This window comes from Nematolebias whitei, chromosome 14, assembly GCF_014905685.2.
Source record: "Nematolebias whitei isolate Nwh7 chromosome 14, NemWhi1, whole genome shotgun sequence".
In the NCBI taxonomy this organism is placed as follows: domain Eukaryota; kingdom Metazoa; phylum Chordata; class Actinopteri; order Cyprinodontiformes; family Rivulidae; genus Nematolebias; species Nematolebias whitei.
Window position 1 is genome coordinate 10,391,604 of NC_056511.1, and position 16,445 is coordinate 10,408,048.

Genomic DNA, 16,445 nt, shown 5'->3' on the forward strand with positions numbered 1-16,445 from the left:
TATATGTGTGTGTGTGTGTGTGTGTGTGTGTGTGTACGGAGGAATGAGCTAAAATTCCTCCACAAGCCGGTGTGCAGGACTGATCAACAGTTACCAGAAATGTTTAGTTGCAGTTATTGCTGCACGGGATACTGAAAGCAAAGGTTCACATGCTACTGCCACTCACAAATATGTAATATTGGATCATTTTCCTCAATAAGCAAATGACCAATTACTGTAAAACATTTTTGTCTCATTTGTTTAACTGGGTTCTCTTAACCTACTTTGAGGACTTGTTTTAAGTCATATTTATGCAGAAATATAGAAAATTCTAAAGGGTTCAAACTTTAAAGCACCACTGTATTTCAACAAACCAAACGTAGAATACTGACAAAATAGTAGAAAAATACTGACCTTGAGTATGTGCATTACTACCTATAAAAAGCTCAATCAAAAGGTGACAAGTACACGACTATTTACTGTAAATGGCTCAAAGTGCACTGGATGATGAGTCGTGTTTGTTTCTGGGCCTCAGCTCACTTGTAGCTGTCAGATATGAAACATGGGTCACACTGACCAGAAGAGAAAGAAAGGGTCTGAGGAGTGATGGCCTAGCAGTGCTGTTCTTTACAAATACTCTAACCAGTTAAACTGGAGCTCAGCATTCAGCTCTCTGCAGTGAGATGGTGTGTGTGTGGAGATTAAGCTCTCCTTTAATCCTCCTCCGCTCCACATGACCTCACTGTGATGCACGAGCCGCGGGGAGCTGCCATTGGTGCGTCGTGCCTTCTCCTGCTCTGACCGTCAGCCAATTGGAGCTCGTCGCCTCAGCATCCACCCCCCACCGAGCTGCCAGTGGTGGAGCGAGCGAGGAGGTGGGGAGGAGAAGGCGAAAGGAGAGGGAAATGTAGTGAGTTTCTATGAATGGAAACACGAAGGCGGGGATGCTGTGGTGACGAAGAAACCCTAATAGTGACTCCACACATCAGCTCCTCATCTTCATCCTCGGTCCCGTTATTTCACGTACGACACATTAGCATTATATTTAATTATTTTATTTTGTTGATGTTCATTCAAGCCCAAATTAGAGAAAGCTGATTTCATGCGGAAAAAATTATTTAAAAAAAAAGAAATGTTTCCTTTTTTATCTGTTTGTTTTAATGTATAGGAATATTAAAGTTAAACGCCTTCCAATCTTTGTTAAATTGTGTTATATATCACTTTAATTAATAAACCTAAGATATTTTGCTATTTGCTGCAAAAAAATGTATAAAAAAAGTTTATGAAAACAAACTTAGTTATATTTTAAACCCCAAAAGAAGTGCAAATGTTAAATGAAAGCATCAAACAATAATCCAGCATTCCTTGATAAAATGCCTATAACCCGCTGCCATTAATGCCAGAGTTTTAGACGAAGATCACAAGTTGAGAAATATCAGAACTGTAGCCGCTTTGTTCAAACCTTAAAAGTAACAACATGCGATCCCTCAAGATGTCACAGAGTTCGTGTTGTGAATGACTCATAATCATACCACACCAAATTTTACATCAACTTTTGGAAAACCTATCAAGTTACCACCATTTAAGTCTTGGCTGATGTTGATTAGCTGCGACAGCCATCTTGGATTTAATTGACTTTGAAAGGTAACCAGTTGTAGACGTGCGTGTAGTGATTACATTCTCAAAGTTTCAATATAGTCTACCAAATGAATGAGATATTTTGCCAACAGACAGAAATAGTTCATGCTAAAGAATAAAGATTTCAATTCAATTCAAAAATACTTTATTAATCCCAAAGGGAACTTAAGTGTTGTCGAAGCTCATCATCCTCATTTCTTTCAAGAGTTGTTAGATGCTGATAGCTGTGGGCAGGAAGGACCTCCTGCAGCAAATCTGAAGAATCTGGGCACAGACACAGATCCGTTCACCTGGATCCAGCTTGCTGTCAGATCTGGCGGGCCTCTCGGTCCTCCTGGACAGCAGGACTGCCCGAATGCCGGGCAGAATTTCACCCTGAGCGATGGTCACTCCTCCCAGCAGTCTGCCGGGGGATGGTTCCGGTCCTCCCGTTGTCACGAGCCGAGTTTCCCACCAGCTCTAGGATCTTGGCGGCGGTCAGGTACTCAAGCACCATTGCCAGATTGACAGGAATTCATCCACGGCACCTCCTTTTCAACTCATTTGGGATTGGGGCTGTAGTTGAGGCATTTGAGCTTTTGAGATGTTAATCAGCTGCTCCTGGTTGTTAAAAAAAAATCACCTTGTTGCCATGGTTATGCATCAAAACAAATTCCCAAAAGTCAAAAGGTTTCAGTAAAAATCCTTCCAGCTGCAAAGCATCTGACACCAGAGGAAATAATCATCTGAAAAAAGTGATTTACATCCAGAAAAAAGAGGAATTAAAAGTTTTCAAAAGCAATAACTCAGAATGAATGTAACAGAGCTACAGCCACCCCGAGCGGCGCAATTCTAGAAGTTTCAATTTCACACAAGTAGTGCTTCGAGTATGTGTTGGGGATGACTCTCAGCTACTACCATGCCAGAACTATGCTGAATATTTAGAAAACTGACTGAGCTGCTGCCATTCTGATCCGTCTTTGAGTCAGTCCAGAATAACCTACTTTAGTTTGAACAAAAAAAAAAAAACTGAATAAAGTGTGTCGGAGGAAAACTGGGAATATTTGAGTCTCCTTGTAAAGAAAAAACTTCCACTTCATATTGCCAAATGTTTGATTTGTGAATCAATTCATCACTTTGTCAAATATTCACATTAGTTTAAATTGTGTTGTTGGACTTGGTGATTTGGCCTTTAAGAAGGAGAACACAATATTTCAGAAATGTAGCGGCCACTTTTTCCAAGGAGAACTTTTCTCAGGAGATATCGGTAGTTACTGCTTCACGGGGCCACACTTTGCCTGCTCGTGTTTCCAGCCCGGCCTTGACCCAGTTTGAGGATAAAATTGAGGACTGAGCAGAGGAAATGTTACCTGGAAGGTAAAGACCTCTAACACTTTGTGTAGTTTCAAAGCGAGCATTTAAAACCTTACCTTTTTTTTATTTTCACGTGATACAGACTAGATAAACGTCTGCAGACATCTCTCTATTCTTTACATTTTGTTTCCAAGGAGCCAAACTTCTTTTTTATACTTTAAAGTGATTTTGATCAATAGTTTTGAAAAGACTTTGGACCTTGGCTCCGTTTCCTCCAATTTTCAGTCAAATACTTGACCATTTTTAGAAGAATGTTGTTTTTTGTGTTTAAACACCAACTCTTACCTTCATGTGCATAAAAACGCTCCTAAACTCAAAGAATTCAAGTGTTTTGTGGACACGCTGCACGATGTATTAAAGAACTGATTTTAAATTGGATCTTTAGGTACTTTAATACAGCCTGTCACAAAAATACACATTCTTAGTTGAATTTTTTGCAATCTTTGCACTGTAGTAGCTGTTTGTTTATCAAACCGTTCAGCTCGTCCCATGTCTCTTGGTTCAGTAACCAACCAGTGAAGGAAGCCGGCACTAGTGAGAAGCGAACACCAGCAGGTTCTGTGTTTGCATTTTCAGATTTACTCCTGATGACAAAGAAGCCAAGCAGGCCTACTCCTACATATAGCCTGCCCCACACCACCTGTCACCAGCACCGTGATGTGTTTGTGAACGGTTTGTAAATATGATGTTTGTTTAGAAATGTCAACATTTACATGAAAGGAAACTATTGAATGATGCAAAGTTGATCTCACAGATGTCACTGTGAAGAACCTGCTTTACTGATTTTAGGCTTTTCCAACTTTTTTCATGAACTAAAAAGAGTCCTGTAGACAACAAAAACACGGGTGTCTTATTTGCAGGTGTTTGTGTGAAGTTGTCGGGGAAACGAATCTGTGCTTAGTTTTTCACATTTCTACTGGTTTCTTTCCGTTTTGTCCCCCATCGTGGAGCAACAAGGAGGATTTGGAAATACCCTCCATCCCTCCGTCCATTCGTGTTCTGAGCATCATAACTTAAAAAACAAGTGAGGTACCAACTTCCATTTCGATGTGTGGCTACATCTAGGCAAAAGAAAGATCATTATCAAAAATTGGGTTGCCATGTCAAAATCCAAGATGGCCACCATCACACGTAAACCAGCCATCCCGATCATCTGAGGAAGCCATGTTTTCTAGTTTTTACGTTGTCTACAAGTATAGTTTCCTTAAATGATTGGGGTGGCCAAAGATTTATCTATGGTGGCCAAGGCCCCCGTTGGCCACCCCCTGGCTCCGACATTGCACCTGGTGATGGATAAAATTGCTCTCTCCACTCTCTAGGATCTGTCTCTCTGTGAAGCCTCTGACAAGACAAATAAAACTACTGTACCTCTGTTCTTATACACAGTGTAACATCTACCAACTTGAATATCTTACCCCAAACACATTAAGGTTTACAGTACTTGCATTTCCTGTTCAATTCCAGCCCAGAATAACATACATCTGGCAAAACCTTCACTATTCAAATCCCAGAGATGGAGGTATGTTTTGTTGTTTGCACAGACTGTGGAAGTGATATCCTTATTCTCAGAAAAATCTTTTAGGAAACTTTACTTCTTGTTTGTGCAAACAGAGGACAACAGTTCGATACGATCACTAACAGCCAGCAACCATTGTGTTTTACTTTAACACCAGTTATTTTAAAGTCTGTTTGTGTTTTTGGTTCGATACTCAAACCCATAAAACCTTAAATGCTGTTCACATCCTTTATTGCAAGTTGAGATGATAAGACTAACTGTTTGGACTCGGATAATGCATTTATCTGTTCTGGTAATGTAAAAAAAAAAAAAAGCTAAATTTTAAGCCCTTAATGTACATATAACATCAGTGTTCAGACTAATTAATAGTGGATCTGTGACAAGGAGCCAACTGACCATAAAGTGTTCTGCTCTGATTATTTTATTAAAACAACACTGTGCTGTCCTGATATCGGATTATTTTTTCAACTAAAGGGTTAATAACTGTAAGGAGTATCATGAAGCTAAGGAATAAAGTAACGGTGTGTCTGGATTTCTCCTCAGTGATATGGAGGAGATGACTAAAAGGCTTTTAGACACATTTAATTGTTGCTGTAAGAAGATTGTTAGTAAGGTTATGGGTAGATGCTGTGGTTGTCATGGAGATGGCAATAATCTCTCTTCCACTTTGACTTCAGTATTAAACTTATTTTAAACATTGGAACGTGTCAAGAGAGCATAGGAAAAAAAGGTATGAGGTAGGAAAGCGATACAGCTTTATCTTTAGTGGTCTCCACAGCAAGTCATCCTCCTCCATCTCAATCTGTCCTCTGCGTCCTTTGTCCTTACTCCAACTTTCTCCATGTCAAGTCAAGTCAATTTATTTTTATAGCACATTTAAAACGGTAACTGTTATCAAAGTGCTTACCAAAAAAGATCACAGCATCAAATATTAATAACAAGATATTACAGCAACATGAATAAAAGCATAAAAACATGAAATATAATGAGAAACAATGAAATACTAAATCTAATCACCCTGCGTTATATGTCAGGGAGTAAAAGCAAAATGGATGAACACAATCATCAACAATGAAATACCAAATGAGATCACACTGTGTTAAATGCCAATGAGTACAGATGTGTTTTGAGGAGAGATTTAAAAATAGAGACTGAGGTGGCCTGTCGAATGTTGATGGGCAGATTGTTCCAGAGTTTATGGCCCATGACTGAAAACGCCAGATCTCCTCTGAGCTTCAGCCTGGTTTTTGGTACGGCCAAAAGCAGCTGGTCTGATGATTTCAAGGCCCGAGAAGGAGAATAAGGATGAAGGAGGTCAGAGAGGTATGAGGGTGCAAGGCCTTTAACACACTTAAATGTCAGCAGAAGAATCTTAAAATCAGCTCTGACACGTACAGGAAGCCAGTGAAGAGGACAGAACTGGAGTAATGTGCTCAAACCTGCGAGTTCCTGTTAGTAGCCGAGCTGCAGCATTTTGGACAAGCTGGAGACGTGAGAGAGAGACCTGACTGACCCCAGCATAAAGCGTCCTCTCTAACTGCATCCATATATCTCCTCTTTGTCATTTTGTTGCATGTCAATATACCCAGTGTCCCTCCTCTGGACATGTCCAAACCATCTCAGTCTAGCCTCTCTTACTTTATCTCCCAGTTGTTCAACCTGTGCTGTACCTCTGATGATCTCGTTCCTAATCTTATCCATCCTTGTCACTCCTAAGAAGAACCTCAACATCTTCATTGCTGCCACATACAGTTTCGAGTGCATACCTCCACCTCTCCAAGTTCTCTTCCACCTGTTCCCTGTTCTCACCACAGATCACGTCATCTGCAAACATCGTAGTCCACAGGGATTCCTGCCTGACCTTATCTGTTAATCGGTCCATCACCAGAGCAAACAAGAAAGGGGCCCAGAGCCGATCCTTGATGCACTCCCACCTCCACCACCTTGAAGCTATTTATCCCCCCGCCATCTCACCACTGTCCTGCTGTCCTCATACATGTCCTGTACCAGTCCAACATACTTCTTGCTACTCCAGATTTCCTCATGCAACACCACAGCTCCTCCCTCGGCACTCTGTCATATGATGGTTACGTCTTCCTTTATATTCTCTGGAGAATGTCACATACATCCATACTGTTTAACTTTTCCTGCATTACACAAGAAAATGAGCTTGTTTGGTGGCCTCTGTTGGTGGAAGCATTCAGGCCTGAATTAATTAGAATGACTGCTGAGCTTTTATTGATTAAACCCATGTCATCTGACACATGGGCCACTGAGGGCTTTTCACACTGAACGCAGAGCATTTATTGTGCAGCGTTGCACTCAGCCAACCCTGGCTCATTTATTACAGGGGAAATTAAATGCAGTGCGGCCTTTGAGAATTCTACAGGCCTGCTGCTACATTATCCATTAATTTGAACTAGCATAAGCTGAATAAGTTCACTGATTAGAAATACTTGGGGGCAGATTTTACCATCATTTCCATTTACCATTTGATTGCTGATCACTAACAGCCCTTGTGAGGTGAAACTCTAAAACTGTGTTCATCTGTAAACAAATGTGCAACCTTCTTGTTTGGATAAGGGCTAAAGAACTGGAAGTTAGCACAAGAAGGATAGCAGATATTTTGGTGATCAAAAACAGTGGAAAACACTGGTGTAGCTTTGATCCTCATGATCAGTCCCTTAGTCTTCTGTCATCGGGGCAGTACAAAGTTCATTCACCAGCAATCTCCACTGTGGCAGATCCTCAGCGAGATGGGTGAGGGCCAAAAAAGGGAGCCCTGTCCAGGTACGAATGTCACGTGTTCATTGAGGAGGGGGATCCCCCCCACATTTGTGGATTCCTTCAGCCTTTCCTTGGCATTCCCTTGGCCCTCAACATATGAGTAAACCATTTCAGTTCCTTCCTTTTGATTTGCGTTAAGGAGTTCATGAACTCCATTGAAAACATGAACTCTATGGACCTCAGTTGTAGTGTGGGAGGACCAATGGACCTGTGGCAGATGTCAGTAGCTGGTCACTATAATACAGGTGTTAAAATGACAGACTTATTTGTTCATGTATTCAAGATTAGATCCTTTAGATACTTTATGAATAAACTTCACATCAGCATCTTAAGTATTGGCTTCTAAGTTTAACTACATTCAAGTTTGTTATTGATATTTATGATCCAGATTTCAACAAAAGGAATAATTAAAACCTGATATAGCCAACTGTTATTATTGATTTTAAACTCAATGCACCAAGTAAATCAGTAATCGAGTCCAGCTTTTATCACTTGAGACAACTGGTCAAAGTCGAACCATTTTGAGATTTTACTCCATACTTTTGTCACACTGGCTCCCAGTTTGTTTCCAGACTAATTTTAAGGTTCTTTTATTGTTTTTTTAAACGTCTTCATGGTCTTGCACATGGTATCTGTCCGACCTGCTCCAGCTGCACATTCCTTCGCGCTCTCTCAGATCAGCAGATCAGTCACTGTTGGTTGTTCCAAAATCAAAGAGGAGGTTGAGAGGTGACCGAGCGTTTTCAGTCGTCGCCCCTAAACTGTGGAACGAGCTGCCTTTGCACGTCAAAGAGGCCGACTCACTTCCTGTTTTTAAAATTTTCTCTGAAAACACTGCGTTTCTCCTTGGCTTTTAACTCACCTTGAGATGTTGGCTTTTATTGTTTTATTGTTTGTTGTTTTTATGATTTTAACTGTTCACTCATTTCATCATCATTATGTTTACTTGCATGTGTTTTTATCAGTGTACAGAACTTTGGTCAATGGTGCCATTTTTTTAAAATGCTTTACAAATAAGTTTTTTTTTTATTATTGTAATGGGAAATATCTTGTGGACCTTAAATGATAACCAGGTATCAAAGTAGTCTTTTACCTGTGATATCTGTTAACAGCTATTTTTCACGGCATAAAACAGAGGTGTACATGAATCCATCTTTGGCTTTTGGTAATATACTCCTCCAGGGAGAATAAACTTGCTGTTTCTGTCTGGATTGATACATTGGAGGCAAAAATGAGTCAGTTTTTATACCACTGACTTCATCTGGATGCATTATCATAAAAAAAACAGTGTAGATACTACTACTGACCCTAAGGTTTGCTCTTTTGTACAAATAGCAAGAAGGCAGGATTAGAGACATGACTGACTGGAGATTATCAGATTATTGACTTCAGACATCATGAATAAATAATCTACTAGTTTGTGTTGAATACTGTTCCACATTAGTGAATGACCTTTTGGCCCTCGTTATGTAATTAGTAGGCCATTGCTCTCTGTTCGGATTCATTTTCAATTTAATTGTGAGTGTGATGGAGAGCATCCAGACATTTGGTTACCGTGGTTACCTGTATCTGGAGGTGGCCTAGTTTGTCGGTGACTCATGTGCCTTCAGTTCAGTCCTTGAAACAACCCTTCTTCCTCTTCAATAACTTGTTCAACTTAAGGGATAGACTCGGCACCTCCAGCACACGAGCACCTGGACAGGTCTTTGCACCGCAGCACTGAACAGACTTCTGTTATGTCATTTCATCATTCTTCAAGGCAAATACTGGCACCACTTTTTTTTTTCCTACCATGCTGTTAAAACGTTTCATAATGCAGCAGACAAGTAATAAGCTACAATCAGCTTGGAGTCGAAGCCTGTTTTTCTTCTAATGGTCATAAATCTGCAGAAGCAAATAACTTCCTAACACGTTTTCTTTTAAACCCCCAGTTCTATTCAGTCAAACAAACTGGATGAATGCTAAACCACCCGGTTGGCCTCCACAGAGGATTACTGTAAGATGATTTCTGTGTCTGACCCATTCATAAATGTGCCGTCTCTCCTCACCACAGCAACTGTCCCTGCTCACTGGCCGCCGCCCTTGCCAGAGCCACAGCAGACAGCATCCTTCAGACCGACCTCTCCATCCACCACCTCAATAAGACTGTAGAAGATGGAGCTGACCCATTACCACGTGAGTTCCCCTGGAGGAATCCATGAGACCGCTCTCTGATACAAATTAGGTCTCCTTCTCACTTCATCACACACATACAGAGGCGTGAAGTCACCAGGGCTTTGTCCCAGTTCTCCCTCATTCTGTGCATTAAGTGGGCTTTGACCGCTAGAGGGCAGGAAGGAAACTCACAGCTGGAAGCTATGATGATCTTAAATAAACTTAATATGGTCATCAAAGAGAATCAAATTTTGCTTTAGTCAAATAGGTTTCTACAGACTAAAATCAGCAAATACAGTGGTGCTTTAAAGTTTGTGAACCCTTTAGAATTTTCTTATTTTTGAACAGATATGACCTAAAACATCAGATTTTTACACAAGTCCTCATAGTACATAAAGAGAACCCATTTAAACAAATGAGACAAAAATGTTGTACTTGCCCATTTACTGTTTTTATTGAGGAAAATGATGCAATATTACACATTTGTGTGTGGCAGAAGTATTTGAACCTTTGCTTTCAGCATCTGGTGTGACCTCCCCCTCCTGTGCAACAATAACTGCAACTAAACGTTTCAGTAACTGTTGATCAGTCCTGCACACCGGCTTAAAGGAATTTTAGCCCATTCCTCCGTACAGAACAGCTTCAACTCTGGGATGTTGGTGGGTTTCTTCACAATAACTGCTGCTTCAGATCCTTCCACAACATCTGGATTGGATTAAGGTCAGGACTTTGACTTGGCCATTCCAAAACATGAACTTTACTCTTCTTGAACCATTCTTTGGTAGAGTGACATGCGCTTAGGGTTATTGTCTTGCTGCATGACCCACCTTCTCCTGAGATTCAATTCATGGACAGATGTTCTGACATTTTCCTTTAGAATTCTTTGATATAATTCAGAATTCATTGTTTCATCAATGATGACAAGCTGTCCAGGCCCAGGCCTGGCCAAACTGCAAACGAGCAGTAATGTTCTTTTTGGAGAGCAGTGGCTTCTCATTCAACTCTGTCATGAACACCATTGTTGTTCAGTGTTCTCCTGATGGTGGACTCATGAGCATTATTATCAGTCAATGTGAGAGAGGTCTTCAGTTGCTTAGAAGTTACCCTGGGGTCCTTTGTGACCTCGCTGACTATCACACACCTTGCTCTTGGAGTGATCTTTGTTGGTCGACAACTCTGGGGAGGGCAACAATGTTCCTGAGTTTCCTCCATTTGTACACAATCTGTGTGACTGTGAGTTGGTAGAGTCCAAACTCTTTACAAATGTTTTGTAACCTTTTCCAGTCTGATGAGCATCAACAACTCTTATTCAGAGGTCCTCAGAAATCTCCTTTGTTCGTGCCTTGATACACTTCCACAAATATGTTGTGAAGAACAGATGTTGATAGACCCCTGTTCTTCAAACCAAACAGGGTGCCCACTCACACCCACTTTCAAGCACCACTGTAAATATTTACCAATTATCTGTAAAAATTGCATTTATTACAGAGTTTCTGGAGGTAATTTATACTAAGTTCAGTACTAAAATAATCCAGTAATCCAGTCACCATGTCCTTGACAGAGGCAGAGTCTGAAAACTTGATGGGAAATGAATCTCTTGCCTTAGCAGAAGTACCAACATAGGTAGAAATCTGCCTGGCAGCAGGGTGCTGGGACTGGATAAGATTGTTCTGAGATCCTGAACACTCTGGATCATGTGTTGTTGTGATTGATACCACTAGTTACATGGAGAACCAGTGATGGTATCAATTAAAAAAAGAGGACCCTAGAGTATGTACCAATTGCTGGGAGATAATACTACTCATCTCCTCTAAGGCATTTTACTCCAGGGTGTTGGGGGGGGGGGGGGGGGGGGAAGATTTGACTGATGGTTGAACTTCAAACTCAGGAAGACCAGCATAGCTTTTGCCTGGGTCATGGACGGCAGACCAGCTTTTCACTCCTGCAGAGTTGTTGCGAGGGTCAATGGAGTTTTGTTGTCCAGTCCATGTGTGTTTTGTGGATCTGGAGAAGTAGCTACAGGAGTATGGTGTGCCTGAGTTTCTGTTAGGAAATATCTGGTCCCTGTACAATCAAATCATTGTGTCCTCATTGGTGGTATAAAGTCAAGCTCATTCCTGATGCGAGTTGGACCCTTTCAGGGTGGACCCTTGTCTCAGGTCCTGTTTGTGGTGTTCATGAAAAAATCTCAAAACGCAAATATGGTGAGGAGATTGTCAATTTTGGGAACCTCAGGGTCTCATCTCTGTTTTTGTGCAGATCATGAAGTTCTGTTGGTGTTTCCAGTCCATGACCATAAGTGTGAACCGAAGCAGTGTTAAACAGCTGAGATGAGAGTCAGTTCCTCTAAGTCTGAGGGCATGCTTCTGAACCAGAAACAGGTGTCTCACACAGAGAAGATGAAGAATGTTGGGGTCCTGATTAAGAACATTTCTCCAGTCTGTTGTTATAAAGAATAATCTAAAGGAGTTTGTTGAGATGGTCTGAGGATCTAGATGCCTCCTCAACCCCTTGGAGGTTTTCCAGGAATGTGCCATGAAGCAGACCCAGAAATCGCTAGAGAAAATACACGTTTGATATGGACTAAAAATAACCTCAGGATTCTCCACGAGGAGTTGTAGAGTGTCACCTGTGAGATGAATGTCTAAGTTTCCCTCTGGGAAATGGTACCTCCACAAACTGACCTCAAATAAGCCAGAGATGCTATGGATGGATAAATAACTACCGGGCGCTTAAGAAAGACATCTAGGTATTTACTGACAACAGAAAAAAAAAAAGAATAAATTGAGGATTTGAGAATAATTAGGTGAATCAACAATAATAATGTCAATTATTTAAATTTGTGAAAAATCTACAGCATGTTAATCTATTAAGAATTTAAAGGTGCAAACATAATGCTCTTTCTAATTATACAAAACATCAATTTCCAAACCTGTTTTGGTTACTATAGCTTTAAATAAACCATAAGTAAACTGCACCAAACCATTAACCCCACTCAGAATCCCAGTGCCACAAAATTTAATTCCAGCAGATGTGCACTGAAGCCCAAAAACTAAAATAGCAAAAAGGCATCTCGAGCAAAGCTCTCTACAAACTCTTGTGTTGCGTAATGGCCGATCGCATCCTGTTTGTTGTTGCTTCATTGCACTTTACTTTTCATTTTATGTTGCAGCAGTTTGGCAGGTGCTGTGAGAAGCCTTTTGTGTGAAATTCTGGAGTAATACGTCCATTTGGAGAAAGAGGAGAGGCAGAACAGTCAAAGCAGTTTAATACTGGAACATTTATGTGATCATCTAAAAGTATAGGAGCGCACATCTTGAAAGGGGGATGTAGGAAACAGAGAAGGTAGGCCTAACGTTTCAAAGAACAGATGGCTAGTGAGAGGACGAAGTAAAGACAGCACAGACGGTCAAACTAGCATTACAACGTTAAATTAAAACTCTGGAACAGCCTTTGTTTTTGTCAGCACAAAGAGAACTGAAACCTCTTACAGGCTTTTTTCTCTTCCATGGTTTGGTCCAATTAATTTAAAAAATAAAAATAAAAACTTTTTACAAGTGCATAATTTTTTCTGAGGATGACGAGTTTTTACTTTCAGATTTATAACCAGGCAGGAAACTGCTCTAAAGAGCAAACAGTTTTTTTAAGCACTTAACTTGACCTGTTCTGTGTTTGTTAGAAATGGAGTCTGTGACGCTGGCCCGGTTGGTGTTTAACAGACTGTTTGAGACTTGCTGCCTCTGGCAAAAGGAGCTGCCTTTTCGCCGCCGTCCACAGCCGTACTACGAAACGTCCATCCACGCCATCAAGAACATGAGGCGCAAGATGGAGGACAAACATGTCATCATCCCCGACTTCAACACGCTCTTCAACATCCAGGTAAATATTATCCCTTTTTTCAAAGAGAGGATATTCATGCATCAAATGAAACGTAATAAATAAGTTTTGGAACCGAGCAGCGCTGTGAGAAGGCTAAATATTGCAAATGTGGCACGCCAACAGTACAACTCTTCTCCAGGAGACCTTTCCTTTTGAATGTCAAACTTTCCCGCAGGCGTCTATAGAAACCAGCTATTTTAGGTGCCTTTCATCCAGCATATGTGCCTGTACGGGTACTGTATGTCTAACTATTTATATGCGTTGGACAGACAGTAGTGTACGTGGGTAAAACTGGAGGTGTTAGCACTCCCACAGTGAGGATATTACTGCATTAATGTCACAGTTATGAGGACTGTGTTTTCTGTCTCCCAGGATCAAGAGGAACAGGCTTTCTTTGCAGTGTTCGATGGTCACGGTGGTGTGGACGCTGCCATTTATGCAGCCAACCACCTCCACGTTAACTTAGTCCATCAGGAATGCTTCAGCCAGGACGCCAGTGAGGCGCTCTGCAGAGCCTTCAAGCTGACCGATGAACGTTTTGTGAAAAAGGCCTCTAGAGAGGTAAAAAGTCTGTCTTCCTTATTATTTACTGATGTTATTGTTGCTACATTTTCTATTGTCCTTACTGCAGTTAGATTTTTAGATTAATTTATCATTTAACTTTCTCAGACTTTAATTAATTAAATAACTTAGGGCCACCGTTGCTGCTCACTGTGACGTGTATGTGTTTGGCAGCGCCTGCGCTGTGGAACAACGGGCGTGGTGACGTTCCTGCGGGGCCAGACATTGTATGTGGCCTGGCTGGGGGACTCCCAGGTCATTCTGGTCAGGAGAGGGCAGGTGGTGGAGCTCATGAAGCCGCATAAACCAGACAGAGAGGTGAGAAATGCACACAAAGAAAAACGCTACATCTGTTTAGTATTTACAGCTGAAATCTGAGTGCCGACCTCTGACAGCATAATCATCTACCAGGCAAATATGAAAGGGTTAGCCTCTCATACTGTCAAAAATTAAATGTGTTTTCTGCCATTTTGAGAATATTCTTTGTATCATCCATCCGAAACAATAGTGCTGTCTAACTAAAGCTGCATTTTGAGTGGACCATTACTTTAAGTGCATAACAAAGCACCCTCATGAGTCATTCGCTGCGCAGATGATTACCGTCATTGTGTATCTGCAGGATGAGAAGCAGAGGATCGAGGCTCTGGGAGGATGTGTGATCTGGTTCGGCACATGGAGGGTCAACGGCAGCCTGTCTGTGTCCAGAGCTATAGGTACAGAAATAGTTAATTTAAATAGATGCTTCATATTTTAAGCACAAACTGAAGTATTTTGTTACATTTTTCATGATAAAAAGTTGTTGAACTTATCTGAGAATTTAAACACCCACATTCAGCAACGTGTTCAGGCTTAAAACCTGGGTTTTTTCCTAACAGTAATAAAATCGACCCTTTAAGTCAGATGTGGGCAACGTATGGCCCAAGGGCCAAAGGTGGCCGATGGACAATCTCCATCCGGCCCTGAAAATTCTTAATTGAAAAGAAAACAACTTTTAAAAATTTGATGAAAGCTTGCATTTTGTCAATGAAACTTAAGGATATCTAAATTAAACATCTTAGACAAATACATTGAAAACCTTTAGAATAAGACAAAAAACTTTCTCACCCCTGCTCTAAGTGAAGCTACAAAATGAACAGGATTAGTGGACACTTCTTGTGTCATGAAAGTCGACCTGTCTCTTGTTTCTTCAGGTGATTCGGAGCACAAACCCTACATCTGTGGTGATGCAGACCATGGTATTTTCCCATTAGATGGCTCAGAGGACTACCTGATTCTGGCCTGCGATGGCTTCTGGGACACAGTGAGTCCAGATGAGGCAGTGCGGGTGGTCAGCGACCATCTCCAGGAGAACACTGGAGACACCACCATGGTGGCCCACAAGCTGGTGGCCTCGGCCCGAGACGCAGGCTCCAGTGATAATATAACTGTCATAGTGGTGTTCTTGCGGGACCCACGCTCTCCGATGCCCACAAGCACAGAGGACGAGGAGGAGGGTGTGGTGGAGGGGCTAGTGGAGGAGGAGGAAGTAGCAGAGGTGGAGGAAGAGGAGCAGGAAGACGAAGAAGAAGAGGATGAGGCTGTCAGGGTAGAGCGTGATGGTGGCGAGGGAGGCAGCGCTGCAGACGTCGGGGGGAAGAGCCGTGGAGGCTGGCCCCTGCAGCAGTGCTCCGCTCCTGCAGACCTTGCTTACGAAGACCGAACTGACTCATTCACGGACAGAACTAGCCTCGGTTTGCTGGGACCGTCACTGGAGGGTCGGATCTCCCTGATCCGAGGCTCACGGAAGCCCTGCTTCACCTTTAGCTCCGACCTCTCCACAGTTTCCCACAGCTACCGAGTAGAACGCCCTCTGAGACGCAGGTCATGTATCCCATTTCAGGAGCCCAGCATCTCTAGCTTTACGGACCCATTGTGGCCACAAGCAGCCACGCTGTTGGGCCCAGCAGGAAAGCGAAGCCACAGGCGTGCTTCTACTAGCCGTCGATGGGGCCGGAGGTGGTCGAGCAGATCCACGGAGCTGCTAGGTCTGATACCATCTGACCACATAGGGTGCTACTCCAACTGGAGGCCTGAGGTTGCGGTGCCTCACCTGCCTCATGATAAAATCATCTGAAGGGGTATGCCAAACCAAACCATCTCAATAATATCTTCACTCCTCCCCCCTGCCCCTCAGCTTACCCACCTTTGCCTTCAACCACACATCTTTCTTTGATAGTAAGTAGTTGTGGCTCCTACAGTCGTTACGTGACGATTCAGTCTCAGTTAGTGGACTGGTACTCTCTGTTCTAAGTCCAAGTGTTTCCAGATGTAAGCTGGTCCACTAAACACAAGCCCTGCTTGTCATTGCTTTAGGTAAAGTCCAAACTACACCCCCTCCATTGTGAACACTGGTCCATCAATATGAAGCCAGAGCTCATTGTATTCAAACTGATTGTGAAGGAAATCTTAGAAATGGCGCTATGTTATTCATTTTGAGCGGATGGAGATCATAAAGAAGACCAGGCACGGTTTAATGCAATTAACATTTCATCTGTGTCACATCAGAATAAAGACACCAAATTTGGGATTTTAAGAACAT

At 42.0% G+C, this 16,445-nt stretch overlaps 1 protein-coding gene across 1 annotated transcript in view; it reads left to right on the top strand.

Moving 5' to 3' along the window:
- Positions 1 to 15,980, top strand: part of ppm1e (protein phosphatase, Mg2+/Mn2+ dependent, 1E) — a 41,240-nt gene extending 25,260 nt beyond the window's left edge. The window contains exons 3-8 of the mRNA XM_037688255.1: positions 9,327 to 9,448; positions 13,107 to 13,306; positions 13,679 to 13,867; positions 14,042 to 14,185; positions 14,487 to 14,580; positions 15,058 to 15,980. Of these exons, the coding sequence (XP_037544183.1) occupies positions 9,327 to 9,448; positions 13,107 to 13,306; positions 13,679 to 13,867; positions 14,042 to 14,185; positions 14,487 to 14,580; positions 15,058 to 15,980 (1,672 nt within the window). The remainder of the gene's footprint in view (positions 1 to 9,326; positions 9,449 to 13,106; positions 13,307 to 13,678; positions 13,868 to 14,041; positions 14,186 to 14,486; positions 14,581 to 15,057) is intronic.
- The last annotated feature ends 465 nt before the right edge of the window (positions 15,981 to 16,445 follow it).